The sequence below is a fragment of the Calonectris borealis genome, chromosome 12 (assembly GCF_964195595.1).
Source record: "Calonectris borealis chromosome 12, bCalBor7.hap1.2, whole genome shotgun sequence".
Classification (NCBI taxonomy): Eukaryota; Metazoa; Chordata; class Aves; order Procellariiformes; family Procellariidae; genus Calonectris; species Calonectris borealis.
The window spans coordinates 2,383,236-2,406,833 of NC_134323.1; the positions used below are offsets into that span (position 1 = coordinate 2,383,236).

General features: G+C 48.9%; 2 protein-coding genes across 8 annotated transcripts in view; one reads left to right on the forward strand and one right to left on the reverse strand.

The window, feature by feature from the left end:
• CFDP1 (craniofacial development protein 1) overlaps positions 1–18,474 on the reverse strand; it is a 67,386-nt gene extending 48,912 nt beyond the window's left edge. For all 5 annotated transcript variants that reach the window (XR_012675342.1, XR_012675343.1, XM_075160985.1 and 2 more), the window contains exons 1-4: positions 18,318–18,474; positions 18,139–18,244; positions 17,288–17,519; positions 15,334–15,452 (exon numbers count right to left, since the gene is read on the reverse strand). Coding sequence is in view for 3 of the 5 variants with exons in the window: in XM_075160985.1 (XP_075017086.1) it covers positions 15,334–15,452; positions 17,288–17,519; positions 18,139–18,244; positions 18,318–18,372 (512 nt within the window). In the remaining 2 variants the exon portion in view is untranslated. The remainder of the gene's footprint in view (positions 1–15,333; positions 15,453–17,287; positions 17,520–18,138; positions 18,245–18,317) is intronic.
• A 316-nt stretch (positions 18,475–18,790) lies between these two features.
• Positions 18,791–23,170, forward strand: TMEM170A (transmembrane protein 170A). Of its 3 annotated transcripts, none has more exons than XM_075160990.1 (3): positions 18,791–18,824; positions 18,951–19,232; positions 19,864–23,170. In XM_075160990.1, exons 2-3 carry the CDS (start codon positions 19,064–19,066, stop codon positions 19,992–19,994), a joined length of 300 nt encoding a protein of 99 aa, XP_075017091.1. In that variant the 5' UTR covers positions 18,791–18,824; positions 18,951–19,063; the 3' UTR covers positions 19,995–23,170. The 3 variants fall into 3 exon arrangements, with proteins under 3 accessions (XP_075017091.1, XP_075017090.1, XP_075017089.1); XM_075160989.1 differs by having other exon boundaries at positions 19,062–19,232; XM_075160988.1 differs by having other exon boundaries at positions 18,794–18,950; positions 19,062–19,232.
• The last annotated feature ends 428 nt before the right edge of the window (positions 23,171–23,598 follow it).

Below are 23,598 nucleotides of genomic sequence, written 5' to 3' on the forward strand. Positions count from 1 at the left end.
TCCCACGAGCCACGAGTGCCGGGTTCAGATTAATACGATCACGCAGCCTGTTTATTTTCAAACGCAGCATCCAAAGGGCCGGCTCTGTCCCCTGCCCAGCTGGGCAGCAGCACCGTTTCTCATGCACTCTGCAGCACTGGCTCCCGGCACAGTCCCCCTCCTCCTGTCACCCCCCTGCACTCTCGTGCCATCAGGGTCCACCCCTGGTGCGCAGGAAGCACGCGAGCTGCCGTGAGAAACATCAGGCAGACCCCAAGCACGCAGGAATTTCAGAGGCGTAGCATAGTGACCACATGCCCTGGAAAAAAAACACAAACCCTCTGCGCTGGCCTCGACACAGCCACAGGACCTGCTCCTGGGTTAGATCCCAACTGTTAAACCCTGCACGTTTCTGGGACTTGAAGAGTGTAGGACCAAGAGGAGGCAGGGGTTGGGAAAGGACGCAGAGGTCACAGAAAGCACGCCTTGCCATTAATTCTGCTTGTTGCACTAAGAGATGACAGCTTAGTTCAGCTCCCATAAACCTACGGGAATCTGGCAATTCAATAGCTTACAGGATCTGGACACGCACGATGGGGAGCAGGTCTTCAAAGCCTGTGGCAGAGCTAGGATCTAAACATAGGGCCCCTTGGTCTTAATCTCATGACTACCTTCAGTCTTCTCCAACTCAGAGACAAAACTGAATGATGTCCGTCCCACCAGTTGAGGTAAAGGAAGGCACGAAGCTAAGATGCACGTGAAAAATGGCTCCAGGGATTTGCCAGCCTGCAGTCTGACGGAGATAGCACGCTGTTGGTTGGACCAGCGCTACCAGCCACAGCTCTCGGAGCAGGAAGATGGTCAATGCCAGAAAGGGTGAGAAAGGAGAAACCTCCACCTGCTGTGGCCCCTCAACACGATGTGCAGGGAGGGTCTGGCACAGCCCTTCAAGGTTCAGCAAAGAAATCACTTTGCTATCCAGGGGCACGAGATAGGTGGCTACCAAAGGATTACTTAGGCTTTGATACTTGCTTCCTCCACCACCACAGGGTACCAGCAGCAATGGCTGGGCACAGAATATAACACTTCGTTCAATTTTTTTTTTTTTTTGCACCCTTTGGCCTGCCAGCAGCTGCTCTAGAGTATATTTTTGAAGAGCTGCAAAGCTGCGGGCAACCTGTTCCACCAAGACTGCCCAGCTGGGGACAGGGGAATGCGTCAGAAACGTAATTAAGAGTGACCTTTCAAGGCGATTCCATCACAAGACCCACTGATTGCCTCAAACCGAAACAAAAGCAGCTCTGAGGCAGGCTGCTGCTGGGCTGATGCCAGCAGCGACTCCTGCACCATTCCAACAGGAATGACAAAAGAAAGAATATTAAAGGGCTTTACAAGGTATTAATTCAGGTTATGCACATTTCAACCTTTCCCAGATCCCAGGCCAGGAAGGAAAAAAATCCTCTGGTCTGCATTATTATGGGAAACAATAACACTCCATGTAGAAACCAAAACATTTCTTGTTCTTCGTGGGGAGAAATGGGAGCCATTAATCCAGCTGGAAGAAATCACAGTCATTACTAAGGAAAATTACAAGACCTTTCACTTTTAAATACTTGATAAATAACTATTTGCCTGACTGTTTACTGGGATGCTATTCACACATTGTAATCCAGGAATAAACACGAAAATAAGTATATTGTCAGCAATAAAACAAGTAGCTAGTGTCTCGCCCACTTGCAGACCCTGTAATTCACACACAAATCACTTCCCTGTAAAGATTTCATTAAACTGCTATGCTATTAAATTGCATAATAAGAATTCCAAAACACAGAACAGTTATTAATTTTTTGGACCGTGCTGGAGCCTGGTAGCACAGACGATGCTACTGTATAAGGTGCTGTGCAATTGTAAAATAGAGAGGTCTTCCATATTTAAAAGTTATTATAAGGAAAACATGCTAGAAACTAGATCACTAAGTGCCTCTAATACTTACAGGTGTCCTCCTTAGGACCCTTCCTCTCTGAACCAAGCTCAAAGTGGTACCCAAGCATTTAGGCGTACCCATACCCATCCAGCCTGCTGTTTTGATGCCCAGCTCTGGGTACGTTACTTCCAATTTCCACTGCAGAACTTGTCACCCTTCCCTTTACATTTACCAACTGAACTGCTGCAGCCTATGTGCAAGGAAGAGGTCCCAGTTGTATGCTGGGCACCAAACCACATGAAGACAACCCACGTGCTGTCATGGGCTGTCCCAGAAGTTGTTCCACAGAGCACGCACTTACAATACTGAACTGTAGCATCCTAATTTAAGAACAAGTGTTTGATCTGCTCCCAGCAGTCCCCTTAGCCACATAAGCAGCTAAAACGAAGGAGGAATACAGGCTAAAATGAGTACCGCATTCACACAGCTCCAGCTAATCTGCAAAATGGGCTTAAAACCAAATTTTCATGCTGCGGTTCAATGGCAAAGTCTAATACACCAGCTTTTCTCCTGTATTCTGGTCTTTACACCAGGTGCAGATTTTTTTACACTAGGTGGGAAGAGGAGGGTCCCAATCCATCACATCATCCCACTCCTGCTACAGTGCAACACCCACACCCCAGGACTCACCCCAGTGCAGTGGTCAGGTGCCTCTACTCCAGCACAGCTGAATCCAGTCCTGTTTGCAAGAAACAGAACTAGCATAAGGGATGCCGAGGGTGCAGTCTGTCAGGAAAGTGCCCAGCGGGCAGCAAGGTGCCCTGCAAGCCCTTACAGAAGCGCATCGGCAGAGCCACATCCTTGCAAGGAGGGGAAAAGGAGGCAGGGTCTCAGAGGCAGGATAGGGGAAGCTGGGAAAGACAAACAGCCACATCAAGAAGCCTTGCAGGCTTCTGTCCACAGCCTGCTGTGTAATAGCAACGTTATGCATCCCAAGTGCCAAAATCCCTACAACTTACCCCCAGGTGGCTCAACACAACTGCATTCTCCTAATCGAAACGCCTAGTGCACATCAGGCTGAGAAAGCATATGTTGGTATTTGGGTATAAGGGGACTGGGAGCTGAGAAGTTAAGATCCCTAATTGCAGCGGCACAGAGGTACCATCTCCCCTGACCTCCATGCTGAGGAAGGGAGAGCAAGAGTGGAAGCTGTGGAAAAGAGCAGCTCTTTACCACTCGTACTCAGGACACAGTCCTCACTTGGGAAACCTGCCCCAGTTTAGACCTGACACAATTATAAAACTTTCCACACAATCTTAATGTCGTTAGCTCTGGGGAATCACAGACCAAGGGGGGGAAAAATGAGGCTAATTGTCCTTTTTCAATATTCCCCATCTGTGTCTAGCCTCATTAAGTAGTTCTCCAGTCTTCTGGAATGATCACTTGAGAAGCAAGCAATACTCATCTACAGGGGTTTGTAAAAAAACTAATCCCTTCTGAGCCAAGAGGAATATTTTGTCTGAATACTTTTTTGGTGGACTCTTGTGCTTGAGCTGCCATGTCCTGGGTGCCTTCCACAGACAGATGCCCTGCATGAGAGGCAGCTGCTCCAGCCTGCAAGATCCTGAAGCTGCTGGCGTGCACATGTTCAGCACCTTCCAGGAGAGAATTAAGTCCTCACACAACTAAACCTCCAGGCCACATCTGCCTGCACACTGGGTATGTATTTATTTTATGCTGGATTACCTGGTGTAAAGCAAACAGAGCTAAAATTAATAGGTCCCCATCACTTTTCTCATTTCAAAGTAAAACATTAGTTTTCTCCCTTTCAGAAAAAAAACAACATTCTCCAAACCTTGCTCTTCAAACCAGGTGGGAGAAGCTGTTCCCTGGGAAACTGAGCCTATTCCCTGAAGCAACCAAGCAAGACCAGGCTGGAGTGACTGATAATTTTGTGGGCTGCCTATCTGCACAGAAGCTGCTGGATGGTTTTTAAAAAGAAACAAATCTGATCAGAGCTCTCCTGGCATCAGGCGAGGGCCAAGCTGCCTGCCTGGTGCTGCTCCTCGCAGCAGGTGGGTGCTGCTATCCAAGCAGTCAGTCCAGGCGGCATCTCAAACCAATTCATCTGAAAACAAGCAGAGATGAATGGTATTTTAACATCAATAATGCATAAAAAGTGCTTTTTGACATCCACGTCCTAACCTTGTAAGCCTTGAAGGGAACGACCAATTTTCCATCATCTCCTATATGACAAAGACTCTGTGACAGATGTAAAAAAAACCATACGGACAGTGTTGCCACCTGAGATGCTGACCAAGCTGTCAGGCCCCTTTTGGGTTTCTGCTTGCTACTTCTGCAAGAGGCTCTCTGAATCCAAAGGGAAGTAACAGTCCAGTTACCAAGCTCCCACTGGGGCTTGCAATAGGTAGAGCACATCAAACACGGCTCTCTGGAGTAGCTGACCCACAGCCAGGGCACAAGGCTTCACCTCCCTGTTGACTGCAGCTTTATCCACCCCAGTTTTAAGTATCTCCAAGCATCGGGTCTCTGCTTGCTTCTTTGGATAAGTATTCCCTTGGCCAGCCCAAAATCCCAACATGCAGTTTGCATTTCAGTCTTTGAGGCATCCCATCGGTTTTATTTGCACCTCCCAAAAGGATTAACTTCAAATTATGGAACACGCCTCCGAGTTGAGCAATCCAGGTGAACAGATGCAGCTGCTGTACAGCGTGACAGTCCTCTGACCCTGTAAACCATGACTTGCAAGAACGCCGAAAGCACGACAGATCCCTGCAACCCCACAACTCCTGCAAAGCAGTGCAACGTTCGTGTTACAGATCCCTTCTCTTGCTGAGGGAAGGAGTATCGTAGGTCTCAAGAGCCAGGGGTTCAAAATTCACTTACAGCTATGAACACTGGACACAAAGGTTACACAGACCACAACAGGAGCCAACACACACTACAAAGCAGAAGCATCCTCATGGGGAAAAGGCCAGACTAAGCTTGACTCGGTTTGTAATGTGTTAATGAAATAGTAAGGCAGTGAACAGCTTTGCCTTCCCTTCAGGCTAACTCAGAAACCCTCCTGCTTCAGAATCTCTTAGTTACACAAAAAAAAAAAGGAAAAGAAAAAAAAAGTCCGTCTCGCAAGCTGCTCTTTCCGGCAGGGGAAACCCCAGGCCCAGGGGCTGCAAAGCAGGCTCTGCCAGCATCTCACCAGACTTCAAAAGCCCCTTTCTGAGCCTGGAGCTGTCAGGAATGAGGCAGCAGCTTGGAAGCAAGGGAAAGAGGGCAAGCAGCAAAACGCTGGGACTGGATCTGAGGCCCCTGCGATGAAGGCATGAACAGAGGGACAAAAGATCCCCTTACTACTAGCAAAAGACCCCCTGTGAGACCTGAATAGGTCACTAAACACCTTCTGTTTCCAGATTTGTAAAAGTCAGGAAATCATCTGAAAACCAGGTACAGAAACAATGTCTCCTCCCTTACCTACTGGGGAAGGGCAGGATTTTTACTTAAATATTTCCACACTAACTACACACAACACAAGCAGAAAACACTTGGAAGAACCTGAAAATGGGAGAATGCCGTCGGTCATCCAGTTCCCAAAGCTGATGCAGCGCCCAGATACCACAGGTTTGAAAGCCCTAGAACTGCCCAAGTTAACCTGGAGGTCAAGCCATCATTTTGGAGATGCTTTGAGAGTCCTCCCACCTTTGGAGATCCCAGCTGAGCCTTCTTTTTCATCACACTGATTACCACCAAAAATGCACAAATGAAACCAGCACACATCAATTATTTCCTTAAAAGCATCGAGTCATATTAGAAGCATAGGATGACTTTCAGGTGGACATCTGCTCAGTCACTTTGGGATTTTCAAAAGCATGGTAACATAAAGGAAGGAGAGAGGAGTCAGCATGTCCGTGAGTGCCAGATAACGCTCTGGAAAAAGCCAGCACTACTGCGTAACACTTTGCAAGTCACAGCCCCTCTGTGCTTCAGTTTCCCCATCTAAGCAGAAGCCTCATCTGCACATCTACTAATGAAAATCCTGAACAGGAGCCGTTCGCTAGGCCATTCCCCTTCTCAAAGGGCATTAAGCAGACCATAACATGATTTACTTTAGGAGCAAGTGCTCTGGCTTAGAGTTCTGGCTAGGTTTGTCACCCTGTTTATGAAGTTTTAATTTCTGCAGCTGCCTTTGAGAAAGGCAAATGCCTAGCGAGTGATCCAGCACACAGCATAGCTCCTGCTGACGCTTAACGACCTCACCTCTGGGCCGCCGTCGTGCCAATCAGCATTGTACAACATTAGGATTCCCCAAGGAAATTCTGAAGCATCAGGGAATGGATGCACACAGAGGAAGGGTTATCAAAAGGTGCCCCCGAGACCCTTTCATTCTTAAGCATCTTTTCAAAGGTAACATTTTCACTTACTGGCTTCCAAAAAAACCAACCAACCAAAAAAAAAAGAATCAATAGCTGTTTTTTAAATTGGAAAAAGCCAATATAAACTGTGGATAACTGAGGCATGCTCTGACCTCTAAGAATAACAACAGCATAAGGACAGGAACAGGCTGCTGCCTCCACTCTGTTATGCCAAGATCAGCATTTTGGTGCTTGTTTGTAGAAAAGCAACCAGTCACTTTTTAGACTGGCACGTCTAAACAGCAGTCATATTGATATTCCATGTAATTCTGGGTGGTTTGATTTGTCTTATGGTCCCAAGGCATCATTCCCCAGGCTCCTACTGCTCAGATTAAATTTCTGGAAAAATCCTAAAAGCCAAGGTTTTTGCACTGTGCAAGCCTCATTGAGGAAGCGGTATGTCACTGGAAAGTGGCAAGAATACTTTTCTCTAGAACCCCTTAGCCAAGGAGGACTGAGGATGAAGGCCTATGAACATCTAGCATCACCGGTCATCAACACGAAACAAAACTCCTCAGAGAGGCTGGACTTTGGAGTGGCTTTTGAAGGGGCTACTGAAATTCACGTGTCTTACTTTTCATAACGCTTCCTTGCTACTGTAGTCAAAGCCATTGCAAAAAGCACACCAAAATACGACGAGCGGTTTCTTCCTCTGCCCCTATTAGTTCAGTTCATTGTCTTCCACATCTAATCTGACAACACGCGTCTACCTCATCTGGTGGAAGCTGTGTATCACTTGCTATCCACCCGGAAAAAAGGCAGGGCTTTCCAAATACAAGACTTCAGGACACAGATTCTGGTAATGCTCACCTGCTTTCTCACTCACATGTATAAGCAATACAGCAAAGGCTTTTGCAAAAAAAGCACGTATGGAACATGTCACACGTATCAGCCTTGATCTGACATGCACCACGCTACCTACAACATCAGTAAGAGATGCACACCCAAACTACTGATCTTTCTCCTGATTTTAAAAGCAACTGTCCTTCACTCAGCATTGCACAAAACCCTATGAGCGCAAAACAAATGACCGAGACTCACACCCAGCAGGAAGTGTGAGCATGCTGCCAACCCCTTGCTATTATTCATCCGCTGAGTTTCCTGAAAAGCATCACAAGGTAAGGAGAGAGTTAATGGTATTACATGGTCTCTCAGTGCTAATTAGCCCAACACATCTGACTGAGCCATGCTGAGACCACAGAGCAAGAACGCAGATGGACAATTACACATTTTTAAAATTGCTCTCTGTGCCAGCTCTAAATCTTGAGACTTGTGGGAGTAAATTCCCTGCTCTTTTTTCCCCTTCCCCTTGAAATCCATTAACTCTATCAGCCTCAGCACTCTCCCCGCTCCTGCTCAATGCTTGCCAGGAAGAAGCAGAAGCAACAGCTATTGCTCAGACAGCTACCTTAACTGTCTTCAAAGGAAAGCAATAAAACAGGCGGTAATCTCCCAAACTCCTTGGCTTCCCAACTTTGTCACATTTGGGCGGTCTCAGTTGTCATGTAAGGAGCAGAGAGGACATCACAGCCACTGAGATGGAAATCAGAGGCTGAACAAGGACTTTGGAAAGCTTGGGCTGTTCTCAGATGTCTGATCTGCTTCTGCAGCCATTTCCACCTGCTCTCTCCTGAAAAGGGTCCGGATCAAGGGGCTGAAGAGGACAGCAGATCTGGGGTTAGAACAGTGAGCAGTCTAGGACATAGGTGCCATTCCTCTATTCAACAAGCACACAGATGAGCTAAGATGAAAAAAAGAAAAACAGTATTTCAGTAATGAGAGGCAGCATGAAGAAATCCCCAAGAAGCAGCACTGTACAACTGCAGAGAACTGAATTATAACCTCAGCTCTGCTGCGCACAGGTCAGCACTTCTCCTTGCCGCGAAGGAATAAATCAGTCCTCGCCAGCTCTGCACAGCTCTCCTGAGTAGTTCACCAAGGTGAAGAGTCCAGCAGCCCAGCTAACACCAGAGACTGGGCTCAGTCCTCACCACCCCACTCAACCAGGCCTAAGTTAAAGGCTATGTTGACCTTGATGACTTCGTGGGACACCAAAAAAAGAAACTTCGGCCATGGCCTGTAGCCCTGCTTGCACAATTTCCATCGTCAACGGCATTCTTGTACAAAGGAGATCCGCGCTATTGGCCAAGAAAGGGCTTTTATTAGCCCTGGCAAGTCTTCTGATAAGAACCTGCCCTCAGCCACTTCACCTTTGCTTCTCCTGCTCAAAAGGTCATGAACTTCACCACCAAAACCCACTGATCCAACTTAAGGTCCTTAAGTTCCAACTTAAGAACAATCTCCTCTGAATAATCTTTTTTTCTTCAATCCTTAAGGTAGGATGAAAACCTGTGAAGCAGCAACACAGAATGAGTAATGAGGTTTTTTTCCAGGAACATCCTAGATGATAACCATTTACAAACAGTAACAGATGAAAATCAGGCTCTCTTTCACCCCACGCTTCAACGGTGGCAGATGAAGTATCAACCTTGGCCAGTGTAAATCCCAGTAATTACTACAATGATTAAGCTTATAACTATTTGGTTATTAATCAGATGCTTTATGTACCTCTTTAAAGCTTTGTATTTTGCTTTTAAGATGCAACAACCCCACTGTGAACCATCGTCTCCCCTAGCTTAGAATACAAGCTGCCTCTCAGCTCTGCGCAGCACACATAGCCAGCACAACTTGTTTCCTCGCAGCACGGACACACAAATAAAAGCAGTCATATTGTGGGAGAGCAGAGGCTATTCTAAGTCACAGATCCGGTCTCCTACAAGAGTCGACAGCAGGGAGCCCCTATCCAGAGACGGAGTTCATGTCTCACATATAACAGCCTGGACAAATTTTTCTGACACGAGTTTGCCCTGTTTCTTCCACAAAACTGTATGAACTTTTAAGTATTCATTATATCCGGCAGCAAGTCCCACTCAGCATGACGCTGCTTATTGCCCAGTACATTTGGCAGCTGGTCCTTCCTAGTTTTATTTTGGCAACGCACGAGTGAAGCTTGGATCCCTGGGTATCCTGAGCCATGAGATCCAGCAGCCCCGGTGAATCAGTGGATGTCATCAACTCTGGCATGCCTCAGTTTTCATATTCCCAAATGGGGAATAACAACACTCTTTTAAAAAGTGCTTTGAGATACATGGACAGAAAGTTCTGCAGGAAAGCTAAGGATTTTCCCTCTTTACATCTGCAAAGCCTTCAAGGACTTCAAACACATCAGAGAGCTTTCTGCTCCTTTGTATATACCTCCAGACTAAATGCCTTATTAAAATCCACCTAAAAGCAATCTAAAAAAGCAAACAATATCCGTGGAATGGGTCATCATCTGTCCCTTGGAGCAAGGAAAAAAGACCACCATAAGTCAGGTGATTTTCACAGCTGTGAATTGAACTGAGAGCTCTCCCAGTGAGAGCACTGCGCAGGGTTTGCTGCCCCACCAAACATGGGCATTCCAGCACCGAGTTTCAAAGCAACAGTAAGCTTTAATCAGGCAAACACCGAGGAATACTTTCAGAAGCAGCCTGAATTAATCAGGCAACAGGCACTTAAGAAGCAGATAACGATTACTGAGCTCAACATGAAAAGATGAGCTTCAGTCAAACTCAGCAAAATCTCACCCATCTGCTCAGCCTTCAAATATGAAAGTAACCGAAGGGTTCACTGGACAAATATTTACCCGTTATGCAAGGTCCATGGAGAATCCCCAGCTCCCTGGCTGTAAATACTTCAGGTTCAGGGCCCTGTGGTCTGGCAATTTCTGACACAGCAGTAAGAATGATGCCTTGAGATGCCTTGAGCACTTAGCAGCAGCTCGACAAGAGGAAGACACGCAGCGTGCAAGAAAGTACCGGCTGGATCTTTGCATTCGCTTATCCCAGCATCTAGACAGCAGAAGAGAGCTCACGCTGCAGACGTGGAGAGGAGATCTTGAAACCTCTTCCCAAAACATTTCTATGTGGATCCAGGCCCAGCATGCTGCCAGCGGCCATGCAGCTTGCATGACAATTCTGGCCCCCGACGTGGCGAGAAGCCAAGAATCACTCACATCACAGGAACACCTGCCAGGCATGCCAGAGTGCTGAAAGAAACAGGTTCAGGGTGTGCAAGCACAGTGAAGAAGCTCAAGAGAAAAGCTCAAGGGTTAATGAAAAATCTAATCTACAAGTCTGTGGAGGCGATTGCTCCTGACCCCTGGAGAAGTGAGCTATTTGCCACCTACCAGCGGCGAGGACTGGGCAGGAAGGGACCACAGTGCAGAGGTCTGAGGCCATCGCCCAGCCTGCTGGGAGTCTTTCTGGATCCCAAAAACTGGCACTCCTGGAGAAGACAGCCTTGTGGGAAAGCAAAGGGAGCCGTGACAGAAGCGCCTTGCCAGATTTCAGGAAAAGAGCAGGGCTCTCCCCAGTGACAGATGGAGAGTGAAGCCCTGCTACAGCCTTGCTTTGGCTTGGCTGCTTTGTTCACTGTCCTGGTTTCGGCTGGAATAGAGTTAAATTTCTTCCTAGTGCTGTGTTTTGGATTTAGTACAAGAAGAATGTTGATAGCAACAACTGAAAACATCAGTGTGTTAAGTACCCTGCTAGTCAAGGACATTCAGCTTAAGAAAACAAAACAAAACAAAACAAGCGTTGGGAGGGAGCACAGCCAGGACAGTTAGCCCAGCTGGCCAACGGGGTATTCCATACCATGTGACGTCATGCTCAGTATATGAATGGTAGGCGTGTTCCAGGAAGTAGCGATCGCTACTTGGTTATTGGTCAGTGTGGGTGGTGAGTAATTGCATTGTGCATCACTCATTTTGTATATTCTATCATTATCACTATTATTTTCCCTTTTCTGTTCTATGACACTGTCTTTATCTCAACCCACGAGTTTTTCTCACTCTTACCCTTCCGATTCTCTCCCTGTCCCATTGCGGGGGGGCGGGGAGTGAGCGAGCGGCTGCGTGGTATTTGGCTGCCTGCCAGGTTAAACCACGACATTCACGCACACGGGGAAGTGGCCGAGGGTCACTGAAGCAGCACAAGCCACAGTTTTGCCAGCACAACACAAAACTTCAGTACAGCACGGCAACTCTGCAGTACCAGGAAAGCATTCCCACCAGAAGAATAACCTGAGTGCGTAAAGCTTTGGACTTAAACCACATGAACAAAGCACATACACACAGAAATACGAAGCTTCTAGTTTTGAGTCCTTTACTTGGAATTTGCAATGTACGAACAAAGCAGGGTGTCGAACACAGGCCTCCCGTTCCTGAATTAGCACCCAAAACAGACACCATTACTCCTCTCAACTTCATTTTGCCTCCCACAAGCTAAATGAAGGTACACAGAAGATGTTTCAAACTGAACATCCAGTTAGCATTCACTGACCCGACTCTGCTCTTCCCTCACAAGTTGTTACGCTGTGACTGACACCACGGGGCTGGGCCAGCTCCGGGGCTGTGAGCTGCATTCTGCTGCAGTCCTGCACAGACACAAAGTTGACTTTCATGGAAAGAGCACAGAAGAACCATTTTGATACACTGAGCACAGCAGCGGTTTAAAGAAAGCCAAGGGCCAAAGTAGCTTGGACTGCCAAAGAGAAAACAAGCCTCATCATACAGCAATTACATTTTGCAACAGATAAACCCTGGCACCAGGGATGCGATTCCCTATTAATGCAACCACACGTCCTGCATTGTGAGGCAAGTTCATAAACCAGAGGCTTCAATCTCCTCTGCCAGTGAGAAATGACTTGAACTTCCATTTAGACGCTGAACTGCTTTTGCAAATTGCTCCCACTGCCCACAATTACAGCCATTTGGGTGACAGTCACCTGCTGCTCCTCATCTATTTAACACCAGACAGAACAGTCACAACTGGAAAACACAGAAATCATTTAAAGATTTAAAGATAAGTTCCAGGATTCAACAGCTTTGGTTTTACAAGGTAATACTAAATCATGTATTTTATAAAATCAAAAGCCACTAAATTTAATTCTTTATTTGGTAATTGGTGATTTGTAATACTCTGAACCTAAAGTCAGAGGTATTAGCAACTGATACAAGGAAAGACTAATCAAAATGGGCATTAAGTACAACAATAACCTATAGGGGAGTTGGCAGCTTAAAGAGGAAGGTCTTTCACTATTCTAGTACAGCCCCGTAGCTGGAGATTTCTTTCAAGACACTTCTGCTACTCCAATCATGCAAGAGGGATTCAACCATCCTTACAGGAGAAAATAAATTGTTCTGCAACATGAGATCAGGGCTAAACGATCTTCTGTTAAGAGCTTCAGTGAGCAGACTGTCAAAATTTGTGCACTGAATCTACCAGTGCTTAAATACTGATTTAAATTCTTCTCAAGCTTTCAAAAAAGCAACACTTAAAAGTAGCCTCAAACCATTTAGAAAGGAAAGCAACAGGCAGCTCTCTCGTTTCAGTCCAGAAATGCACACACACACACAACTACCGTGTGTTGGCCTTTGTAACCAACAATTTGCCAGCTGCTTCCCCAGGCAGGGAAGTCAGCGTTTGGTATTCGGAGCATTTGTGGACGTTAGGGTCCTGCAAAGACAACCTCCCGGTATTCTAAAGAAAAAGCAGCCCTCTGGCCCTCACCTACTGCCGTTACAGGAAAGTACCAGTAGCTGTAAGCTACGGTAACTCCTTATATCCCACCCACAGCTAACAGCGTAACACATTTAGAGATGCAAGATGTAGCAAACAACGCAAAAGCTTCAGCTTTGAATATTGCAAAAATCAAGGGGGCAAAAAGCATTGAAGGATCTTTCTGTTATCAAAGAGCTAAAGAAAGTAGCATGTTGTAACTCTGGCACCAGCAGAAAACAGTCCTCTAGACCTCGCTGCAAACTTTCTGTTGCTGGCTCTGTAACCTCTCGATACAACGGCTGCTGTAAACAAAAAATACATTAGCCTTGGTGGTTTGCAGGATTACAGTCTCATTGTCGCCCAGGCTCCCGCTTCTGCCTATTTGATCAAAATTTAGTAGAAACTTGTATTGATTCCTTTGCAGTTCCCCAAGGGAAACTGAGCAGTACAAAGGACACTAGAAAAGCAACCGGTGCAGAAAAATATGCCTTTGTCTAACTTGGAAACTTCTTACTATAGCTATTAAAAAACTACAGATAAGATACTGATGTCAAAAGCACAAACTCAGCATCTTAGGAGCCCTGGACAAGTTCTGTTCACATAAGGGAAGCTGCTTTTTGAAGGATACAGAAAGTTTCCCCAACTCCTCCCACTAATATTACCAATAAAAACAAGAGCAGCGCTGGTAAAGCTAATCTGTAACCACCACGCAAAATCTAGAATGCCAGAATCAGACCAAGATCCGAGTAATTCCATGCTTAAATCATAATTATCTAGGGCTTTTTTTCATAGAGACAGGTAAACAAGAAGCTTCAAGGCTTAAAGAAGCTCCCTACTTTAAAGGGTTCTATACTTCACAAAAAATTGCACAAAAAAAATTCCTTTCCACAAGTGGAAGACTCATGCTCTGAAGTGAGCCTACAAGGCAAGTTTCCCTGTAAATCAACTCTCTCCTTTAAGTGATACACTTCTATGCTCACGTTAGGACACGACACTCACCTACAACACATAGGTGGACACGACCAGACTTCAAATAAGATTGCGTGCTGATTTCATGCAGCCCCAAAGCACCAGGAACGCAGTTCTGCCGTATGCCATCTGATGATACGTCAGAACCCAACGAGGCTTTTGTATGACAGCCCGCGACCCTACAGCTTCAGCTGTTCTCACCTGGTAGGACATCGCATTTGAACCAGAAAAAAAAAAACCAGGAAAATCGGGGACAAACAAGCTGGCGGCTGAGGAGGGGAGTGTGCGTCAGAAGACAGAACTTCTGTCTGTAATTCTGCTACAGATTTTTGTCTGTCCACGGGAAAGGCTTAGCCCTTCCTTTGTAGAAAGGGTATGGTAGATACTCTCTCTCAGAAATGCTGCAGTGGTACAGTTCTTTGCCATTTCATCAGTGAATGAAGGGTATTCCTATAGCCTGGATCGTGCAGGGAAATAGGGAAGTCGCTACTATGACTCACGGCTCTCCTCAGACTTTTCAAACAGCTCAGGCAGCAGTGCTGACATGAAAAGCAAGAGCAGCAGAAGCCCCTGCTCTCTGCTTCCTCCTCCAGATTTAGACAGCGTGGGTGTTATTGCTGGGAACTGCTGCCCTCTGCTGTCACACAAAATAGAGGCAAAATTCTCATCTGACAAAGCCAGGTTTACAGCTATATATAGAAAAAAAAAATACACCATGATAATAACCACAAGGTCACAGTGCATTCAGATTTCAAGTGGGTTCACCCAGGCCCCTCAGTTCTGGTCTTTATAAACGTGTACATTTATAAAACGCCTGCCCCTTTTTGCAGCTTATCCCGAGAAGCCTCTTGCAAGCCAAACTCAGCCTAAAGGATGATTTTACCTAGCCCATCACCTTTGTTGCAGCTGTGTCAGAGGTAAGAGCACTCACCTATTAGTCCATTCAGCAAAACACCACTTACTGTCTGCAGATCTTTGTAGTGGACTGTGCACATCACCAGGGAAAGTACCAGCAAATATCCTGCCCCCAGCACAGAGCTTGGACTAGACTGAAGGAATAAAAAGCATTACTGCCATCCCTGTGGGGCCATACGCGGTTCTCTCCTTGTCTCAACCTTCACAGTGGCAGTGCCACCAGGAAGGTTTGCCAACCATTTTAAACACTGTCCACTTAGGGAAGTGAATTTACAGGCATATTTTGAAGTTGAGCAAAGACTGAGGTCTGCATATAAGGATACTCTGCAGCCCTCAGGCAGAAAAATCTTGGCCTCATTTTCCTCGAGATCTGTATGTGCTCATCATAAAAAAAGTGTAAAAGAAAGAGGAAAAGATACACTGTGCTTCACAGTAGGTCTCCAGCCTGCCAGCAGAAGAGCAGCACCCAGTTTGCTCTGAGCCCGCGGTAGACACGTCACATCTGCCAGCTTACCTGACTTCCTCACCAGCGAAATCGAACACTTTGGTGATTGTCACTTTTCCTGAATCTTTTGGCTTCTCAGACTCTTTTGGTTTCTCCTGAAGCTTCTTCCCACTTTTCTCTTCTTCAGCCTGTGAAGGAGAAAGCAAAACAACGCATTTGTGGAGCCAAGCCAAATTATCACTCCAAGGGGCCGAGGACCCAACACAGACCTCGGGCAGCACTGCAATTTAGGCTGACTCATCAAAGCAAGTCACCCAGACAAGAAAAAGGAAACAAACGCCCCTGCCACCAGAAGGAAATTCCCCACTTTGGCTCCGGGCTCTCACTGGAGCTCAAGGATCAGAACAAACCCAAAACTAGAAGTGAAATTGTAATTAAATGTAGGAAGGAGCAAGAATACACTGCTGTGGTTCAGAAAGCAAGCAAAAGCCTGAAGACTCCGTTCTCCCAAACTAAGCACCGCCAGGCAGTAAAGCTGCCAGGGTGGACTATACAGAAACATGTTTCTTTTTACTCAAGAATATAGAAGAACACAACCCATCAGCAGGAAAAGCAAGGCTGACCTTCATAGAGAACCCTGAAGATATTAAGCTACTTGTCAATAATGGCTCTTTAATTTGAGAGGGAAAGATCTTTATTATGACTATTTGTCAACAACACCTCTTAATTTACTCAGTCACTACTACAACTTTTAACAACATACATAAAAAAACCTCAGACCCTATAAATAATCAAAACAAAAACTAAAACTCTTGCTCTAAATCAACCACACACCGCAGAGATCTTCAAGCAGACAACTTAAGTCCAAATTAAGAAGTTCACACAGACAACACAGGAACTGCATCTCTCCATAAATTATTCCAAGCTACGGAGGAACTTTCAAAGACCACGCGAGTGGTCTTTGAAACCTCTTTAGCAATCTGCCCATAAAAGTAGAATTGCTCAGAAGAGAACTTTTCCTCTCTCCTTCTCTCTAATTCTACCTGTAACGATCTCAGCTGTTCAGCCAGTAACAACTGAGGTGGAGAGAAGCAGGAAGGTTCAGATGAAAGGGCTCTTCTTCTAAAAGTTGCTAGCAAGGATTACACAACTATACTTGTTCTGCAACCTTCCAACAGTTGTAGAAAGAAGCTTCACACAGTGAAGAGAACTGTACTCGCCAGGCATCACTGATTCAAGAGTCCAGACTTGTGTTACAAAATACTTTTGTGGCTGACCACTCAGGGGAAAAAAAAAAAAAAAAAAAGACAGTTCTAGCAACAGAAGGTCAGTTTTAGCACCTGCTTCCCTTCTACCACCTGTGAAAGGTTTTGCAAGGCAAATACAGGCATTTCGTTTTATTAAGAACCAAATCCTTTTAAATAGCTGATTACACACAGAATTCTCTCTACAGAAAACCTCTGCAGACAGAGAGCGAGAGCATGTTAATGGGGTTTATAAAGGAAACTAGAGAAAGCCAGTTACAAGTGTCCATCCCAACACGCAGCATCTTCCAGACCCCCTCACTGTACGAGGATGAAGGCACAGAGATGTCAGCAAGGTCTCTTCTGTTTCCCCACTCACGCACACAGAGTCTCCCTTTTTTTGAGCACCGGGAAAGGCACAAGCCTCGGGGGAGATGTGCCCACAAGCACAGCTCAGACCGAAGCTCATTGTGCTGCTCCTATGTCACGAGGAGAATCCAGCACCAGGAAGAGAAGCCAACAGGGCTCCGTGGGACACTCCGAGATGCTCACACGCAGCTCCAAAAGCAACACCGCCACACTACAGATCTCCCCAGTTGGAAGGAAACCAGTTTGCCCCATGGTGGGGCTCCAGGCTTACAAAGCAGACGAGGCAGGGGTGAACCCAGCCTCTTCCCAGCTCTGACTGACATTAGGTACAGCCAGAACCAACGCTGGTTCAAACCTAAAGCCTCAGGCCCTTCCCATCCTCCCTGGGCGAAGGCCCAGGCCCCCGTTACCTTCTTAGCTTGCGTCACTTGCGTGGTAGCCCCCGCTTTGGGTTTCTGTCCCACATCGCTAAGGAAACTGGCCCAAAGAGCATCCTCTTTCTTTTTTTCTTCTTCTTCTCTGTTTCTTTCCACCTGCTTTACATCATCCACTTCCTCTTCCTCCTCTTCCTCTTCATTCTGCTGAGCCTTTTCTTCCCCTTTCTCATCTGGCTCTAGCAAGAGACCTCCTTTCTTCCTCTTCCTGGAAGCAGATGCCAAAAAAAATATATATATACTGAGGTGCTGCAACACTATTCCAGAGCTGAACCATAAGCACAGGTGAAGCTGCACGGTATTTCAAATTCTCCCTAAGACATTCTACCTGGGAGGTTTCCCCTAATCTTGGGGGTGAAGCTGCCTAATTAAAAGATGATTAAAAGAAAACACAGTGAGACTGAAGCAGGCAGTCCCCTGAAGTGGACTGGCACGTGTGTGCCTGTATCTGGAAGTATATAATGGACTCTGGGATGTTGTAGGAGCTACAAAGGGAGGAGAACTTGGGCAAGATAGGAACCAATTTTAAATAAACTGTATATACGTGGCACCGAATGTGTTTTGTATTTAAAAAGGCTTATTAAAAGAAAAATAGCTAGCTCCTGGGGAGGGTTTTCAGGCACGGTGTCTCTCAGGCCTGAGGATCTCTGCCTCCGACATTAAACCGGAACGAAGAAAAGCGTTTCTCAGCCCCTCAGCGCTGCGCCCGGCGGAACGAGCACCGGCGGAGGCGGCTCCCAGCCGGGCCGGGCAGAGCGAACGCGGATTCTCCCACCCGGGAACCCGCCTCTGTGCGGAACCGGGAGCGGCTCCGCCCGCGGCCGTACCTGCTGGCGGGGCGGCGGGGACTCCTCCTGCTGCGGGGCGGCCGCGGGCTGTCCGCCGCCTCCTCCCGCACCAGCTCGCTCACGTCGTCCTCGCTGTACTCCGCACCTGCAAGCACAGCCGGTGAGCACCGGGGCCGGGACTGCCGCCGCCGCCGCCCTCCCGGCCCGCCACCGCTCACCCGAGGGCACGTAGTCCTCGTCCTCGGCCGACGAGTACTCCTCCGAGCCCGACATGGTGCCGTGCCGGCCCGGCCCGGCCCCGCCGCCGCCGCCTCACGCCCGCCGCCGCCGCCGCCTCCTCACGCGCGCCCGCCGCCGCCCAGAGCGTCGCCGCCGGTCCCGGGGCGCCCCCTAGCGGGGTGGAAGGTGGCTGCGCCTCCGAGGCGGCGCCGAGCACGAGAAGCAGAGACGAGAGAACCGCCAGCGGGCTAGAGCGCCTCGCCGGCGCCGCCCCGCGCGCCGAGGGGGGCTTCCGTTGCGAGGGGGCTCCCGGCATTCTTTGCGGCCGACAGCCGTTCCCATGGCAGCGCGGGGGTGGGGTCGGCGCCCGTCTGCCCGGACGCTCCCCTCGGCGAGCGGCGGTTGGCGGAGAGCCCTGCTTGTCACCGCACAACGCATCCCATTGGCTGGAACGGGCGGAAGGGGGCGGGCGGAAGAGGAGCCGGCGGATGGCGGCGGCGGGGCCGGTGAGGGGATGGAGGGCGGCGAGCCGGGCGGGGGGGGGCTCCTGCAGCAGATCCTCAGCCTCCGCCTGGTGCCCCGCGTGGGCAACGGCACCACCACCTACTCCAGCCCGCTCTCCACCTTCCCAGGTACCCTCCCCGCTGCGGGGCCTGCTCGGAGCGGGGCCCTCCCGCCGCCTCCGCCGGCCTCGCTGGGGGCCTGCGGGCCCCGAGCCCGCCTCACGGCGCTTCTCTCCACAGAGATGTGGTATGGCGTCTTCCTGTGGGCCCTCGTCTCCTCCCTCTCCTTCCACGTCCCGGCAGCTTTGCTAGCGCTCTTCACGCTGAGGCATCACAAGTACGGCAGGTTCATGTCCGTGAGCCTCCTGCTGATGGGCATCGTGGGACCCATTACCGCCGGCATCCTAACAAGTACGGTAGATGCTCGAAAATATCGACCGGGTGGCTCTGTAGCGATCAGAGGTTGCTTTCGGGAGCACGCCGAACCGCGGCATTCTCTGGGGTAGAGAGGAGATGAATGTTTTGGCTATATTCCCCCCTTCCCCATGTTTGAAAGTGTTGGACCATCCCACCCATTGAGCCCTTTGTTGGGTACCAAACGTGCCCGTCAGGTGCAGAACCGGGTGGGCTTTTGGGTTTCTGAACTCTGGGAGAAAAAACGCTTACAAATTTGGTGTCTGTGCCCAAAACTGGGTAATACTTGCAGCTTGTGGTCTGTGGTGTAGAGGATCTTGTGACAAGAGTATGTCCAAAACCGCCCCAACCCCCGTACCTCCTGGAGGCCTCAGCAGAGTTTCCCCACCAATTTACCTGTTGCCACCAGCACACGCTGGTTACCGGCTGAGGTTTGTCACGGTAAACCCAGTCCGGTGTTTCTGCCGGCCGGTGCGCAGAGGTTCAGGGCCCTCTCTTGCAGACCCCCCTGTTCTCTGCCTGAGTCTCGGATCCTCTGAGACTTCCCCCTTCGTCCCTGTGGTACAACAGTGTGTATCTCACGGTGGCTGTCATGCATTCACGTTTCGGCTTTTTCCCCTCTCCGCAGGTGCTGCCATTGCTGGAGTTTACAGAGCTGCGGGGAAAAAAATGATTCCCTTTGAAGCCCTCATTTTAGGAGTGGGCCAGACATTCTGTGTGGTGGTGGTTTCGTTTCTACGCATTTTAGCCACTCTCTAGCTCTTCTTCAGACGCTAGAGATCACAAATCGAAGAAAGAGCAAAGGATCTGCCGCCTGCGCCGTCTCTGAAACAAATCATGAGGGAGCGCAACTCGAGGCGTGCCTCGGCGTGTGCTTCTCCACTGGTTAAAAGATACGTGAAGGCCTGCTCCTGCCTCCAGTGCGACTTGAAATTAAGCTAAAAATTGTGAATTTTGTTACTTTTTGGTAACATTAAGTGCCAAGTGAAACTTTATTTCTCTGGAGGATAGGAAAAGGGCTTCCAGAGGAGGAGGCCCAGGTACCTTTTACCAGTAATTAACTGTAGCAACAGGACATAACTAAGATGTGACCCGAGCTGTTCTGGGGTAGAAACAGTACCACAGAGTGATGTGATGTCTTTGGAGCTCACTTAATGCTTTGACCTCTCGCTGCTTTGTTTGCAGTGAACCTAAACTCTTTTAATGTGAATTTTTTAAATGAGAAACTTAATTTGTTTTCTTCCTGGCCCCAACTTTCTAATACCACGTCTTGGTCATAGTGAATTTGGGACAGCGAAAGGAAAAATGATTTTAGACGGATGAAAGTGCAAATTTGTGGCCGAGGGCTGTGACTATGAATGCTGCGGCAGGGTAAATAACTGGCATAAAAAGGATCACTGTTTTTGTGAATTTTATTACAGTGAAGCTCTTCAGGCGCTGTGTACCTTCTGCCCGAGAGGCAAAGCACAGCTGAACGGGCGCTACGCCCCGCTGCCCGTGCTAGAAATCGCAGGACGCGTGTGTGAGCATGCGCTGTTGCTTCTCAGGCTCTGAAGGAGACTCATATTTTTAAACTTCTCCGTTCTCCTTTTACTTGTTGAACATGTTTACATTGGTGTGGCGGATTTGGGTGTCTTCGCTGATATGTAAACATCACTGGCCAGCTTATATAAAATTCAGCACGCTGCTGCTTTGGTGACTGCGCTGGTGAGAGCTGCACGGCCGGCGCGGGGTTGTCGTGGCTTGGGGCTTTCCGGGCGTGGAGGCGGGGAGCGCGCTGTGTTTTCAGCATGCAGCCCACAGCGTGCCGGTGGGCGAGATGCCTGCGAGGGTCCCGGGAAGAGCCTGGGTGATTCCCGTGTCCGTGTGAACGTAGCCCCAAACCAACCCTTACCGGCCAGCAGTATGGTCTCTTCTAATGAATTGTTTTACTTTGTTTTAAGTGACTTTTAACTACTCTTAGATCTGCCCTGGAGGCATGCCACGCGGCCGGGGCTCTTGGGTAGCTAGCTGGGTGCTTTCTGGGGGCTTGGTTTTTTTGGGGCCCTTGGGGAAGCTGAGGTTGAACCCCAAGGATGTGGCTGGGCGATGTAGGCAGCCCCGTGGCTTTGCTGTCGTCGTTTGTTTATTACCAGCTGAGAGTCGTGTGGGCCACCGAGGGAAGGCACCGGCTCTGCCCAGCCTCCCAGGACACACGTCCCATCTGTGTTTTTGCTGAACTCCTTTGGTTTCCAAACCAGCTCGCCTTTTGTACCTGCAACATGTCGTAAGGCCAGTTATCTTCCATGAACCCCATGTCCTCTGTGCTGAACCAACCCTCAACAGGGCCATGTGTTTATCATGAAAAAGAATTTCTCTATGTACTAACTTCTCCGGAGTGGTCTCTTGACAGCTGATGGAGAGAGGTGTTTTTCAGGAGCTACTTACTGAGATTATGCTAAATTTTAGCCCATGTTAATTCAGGGAATAAAGCTGTGCATTTTAGGAAAGACTTCAAATGTGAATCCTTCTCCGTAGGTGGGTGAGGTCCAAGCGGTATAACGTATACTAAACCCTGGATCTTTGGAGGGCTCCGTGCGCTGTGCTGCTTGTAGAGAGCCGGTCTTCCTACCGCCGCATCCCCCGGGGGAAGGTTGGGCCTCTCCTTCCCTCTTCGCTTCTGCCCCCAGTGAAAAAGCAGGAATAATGATGTCTTTAGATGTCTTTCCCCCTTCCCACTTCTTATTTCAAATGGCGTGTGTTCAGAGTGCCTGGTTTAATTCACATGAATTATCGTGCGTTTTCCTGGATGGATTAGAAGTCCCTCATGGGACTTAGACTGGGCAGGTCTGGCCTTACCTTTCAGCTAGAAACCAGTGTCCTGAGCACCCGCTGCGCTCCCCTTTCCCCCTGCCCCGGTGCCTGGCATCCCTCGGTAGCAAGGACTAAGCTGATCGCAACTGGGAAAGCACTTTATCAGCATGCCACGTGCTGCGGCACGAGCATGGTTCCTCTGCAGTAAAGGGGCTGAGGCATGCAGGACACAAATCCAGGCTGTTAAGAGCTCAGAACAAATGAAGAAAAATTGCTCGATAAAATCACTCAGTGCTGGGCGAACTGAAAACCTCCTGTTTTCTACCCATTGTGATCTCCCAACGTCTGTTTTGAGGGAGAGGGCTGCTTCACTTGAAGAGTTGGCCACTGCTTGGCAGTTGAGTGGTTGGAGCTGGTGGTGCCTCTCTGTGCCCAGGCGCCGCGAAATTTTCAGGGAATTCTTCCATAAAAGGTGAACAATCAGCTGCTGACTTGTTTTGTCAGGTATTAGCGCTGGGGGAGAGTTCTTTGTGTCGCCTCGGTACTCGCAGAGCATCCTCTGCTCCCCTGGCTGCCTTCCCAACCTCCCTCTCTGGTAAAACCAGATCCAAACGGGAAGGAGGAGTAGTTTTGAGTTGATGCACCAGATCGGTCTCTGCCGGTAGTTTCCTCCCCTCTCATCACATCGGTTTGGTCTTCCCTTTGTGTTCCTTATCCTGAGTGAGGCGAGCGGAGGAATTCCTTCAGTTTTCAGCAGGTGTCGGTAGACTTCGCTCATTCAAATTTGCCAAAAGCTGCAAAAAGCTTGCAAAAATGTCAATGCTGAGATGTCCCGAGCTGGGCAGAGCCGTGAACCCCTGGCCAGGGAGCCCAGCCAGGAGCGTCAGTCAAGGAAACACCTTGCAGAGAAGCCGCCTGCCCTGGAGAAACATCGCTGCTCGAGCCGAGACTCGTGGTCCTGCTTTCTGTGTGCGAACATCCTCTATGCTGGGCTGATTTAGATGCCGCCCGACTTCCTATCTCGCTAACGACTGTGGCTGTTGTGAACAAATCTTTGTACGATAGAAAACTCTGTAAATTTTATTTTTCTACTGACACTTCTAATCCTGGTGGTGATTATCAGTAAATTCTGTAACGATCGAGGTGAATGGAGTTGTGTGTTTCTCCTGCGGGGTAACAAGGGGGCCTGGGTTGGGCTTTTGGAAACGAGCCTTGCTCCTGCCTCGCATGGAGCAGGTTTCTCCTGCCTGGGGCCTTCTGCACCAGGAAACGTCCTGGTTCTGGTCGTTAGTTTTGTCTCCATTAGGAGTGGACGCGCGCCTGCAGCCAGGCACCGCAGCCCGAGGTGACATCTCGCTGCTGCTCGGCTGTTGGGGAAGGGCTCAGCCTGTTTTGAGGTTGGGAGTCCCCGTCCCTGAGTGTGGGGTCCCTGCAGCCCCCGGGCTTGGTGCTGACGTGCTCCCGTCCCCCTGGGGCGGTTCTCGCCCCGGGACGGTGGCTTTGCCGGGGCTGTGGGTCGGTCCCCGCGCACCTGGGGGAGCAGGCGTGGGGGTCCCACTGTCCCCTGGCT

Bases quoted from the DNA above. Each gene is read 5' to 3' on its own strand.
- TMEM170A (XM_075160988.1), top strand. From the start codon at position 18,833: ATGGAGGGCGGCGAGCCGGGCGGGGGGGGGCTCCTGCAGCAGATCCTC. The intron at 18,951-19,061 runs GTACCCTCCCCG...TTCTCTCCACAG, and splicing joins CCCGCTCTCCACCTTCCCAG to AGATGTGGTATGGCGTCTTC. The intron at 19,233-19,863 runs GTACGGTAGATG...CCCTCTCCGCAG, and splicing joins TACCGCCGGCATCCTAACAA to GTGCTGCCATTGCTGGAGTT.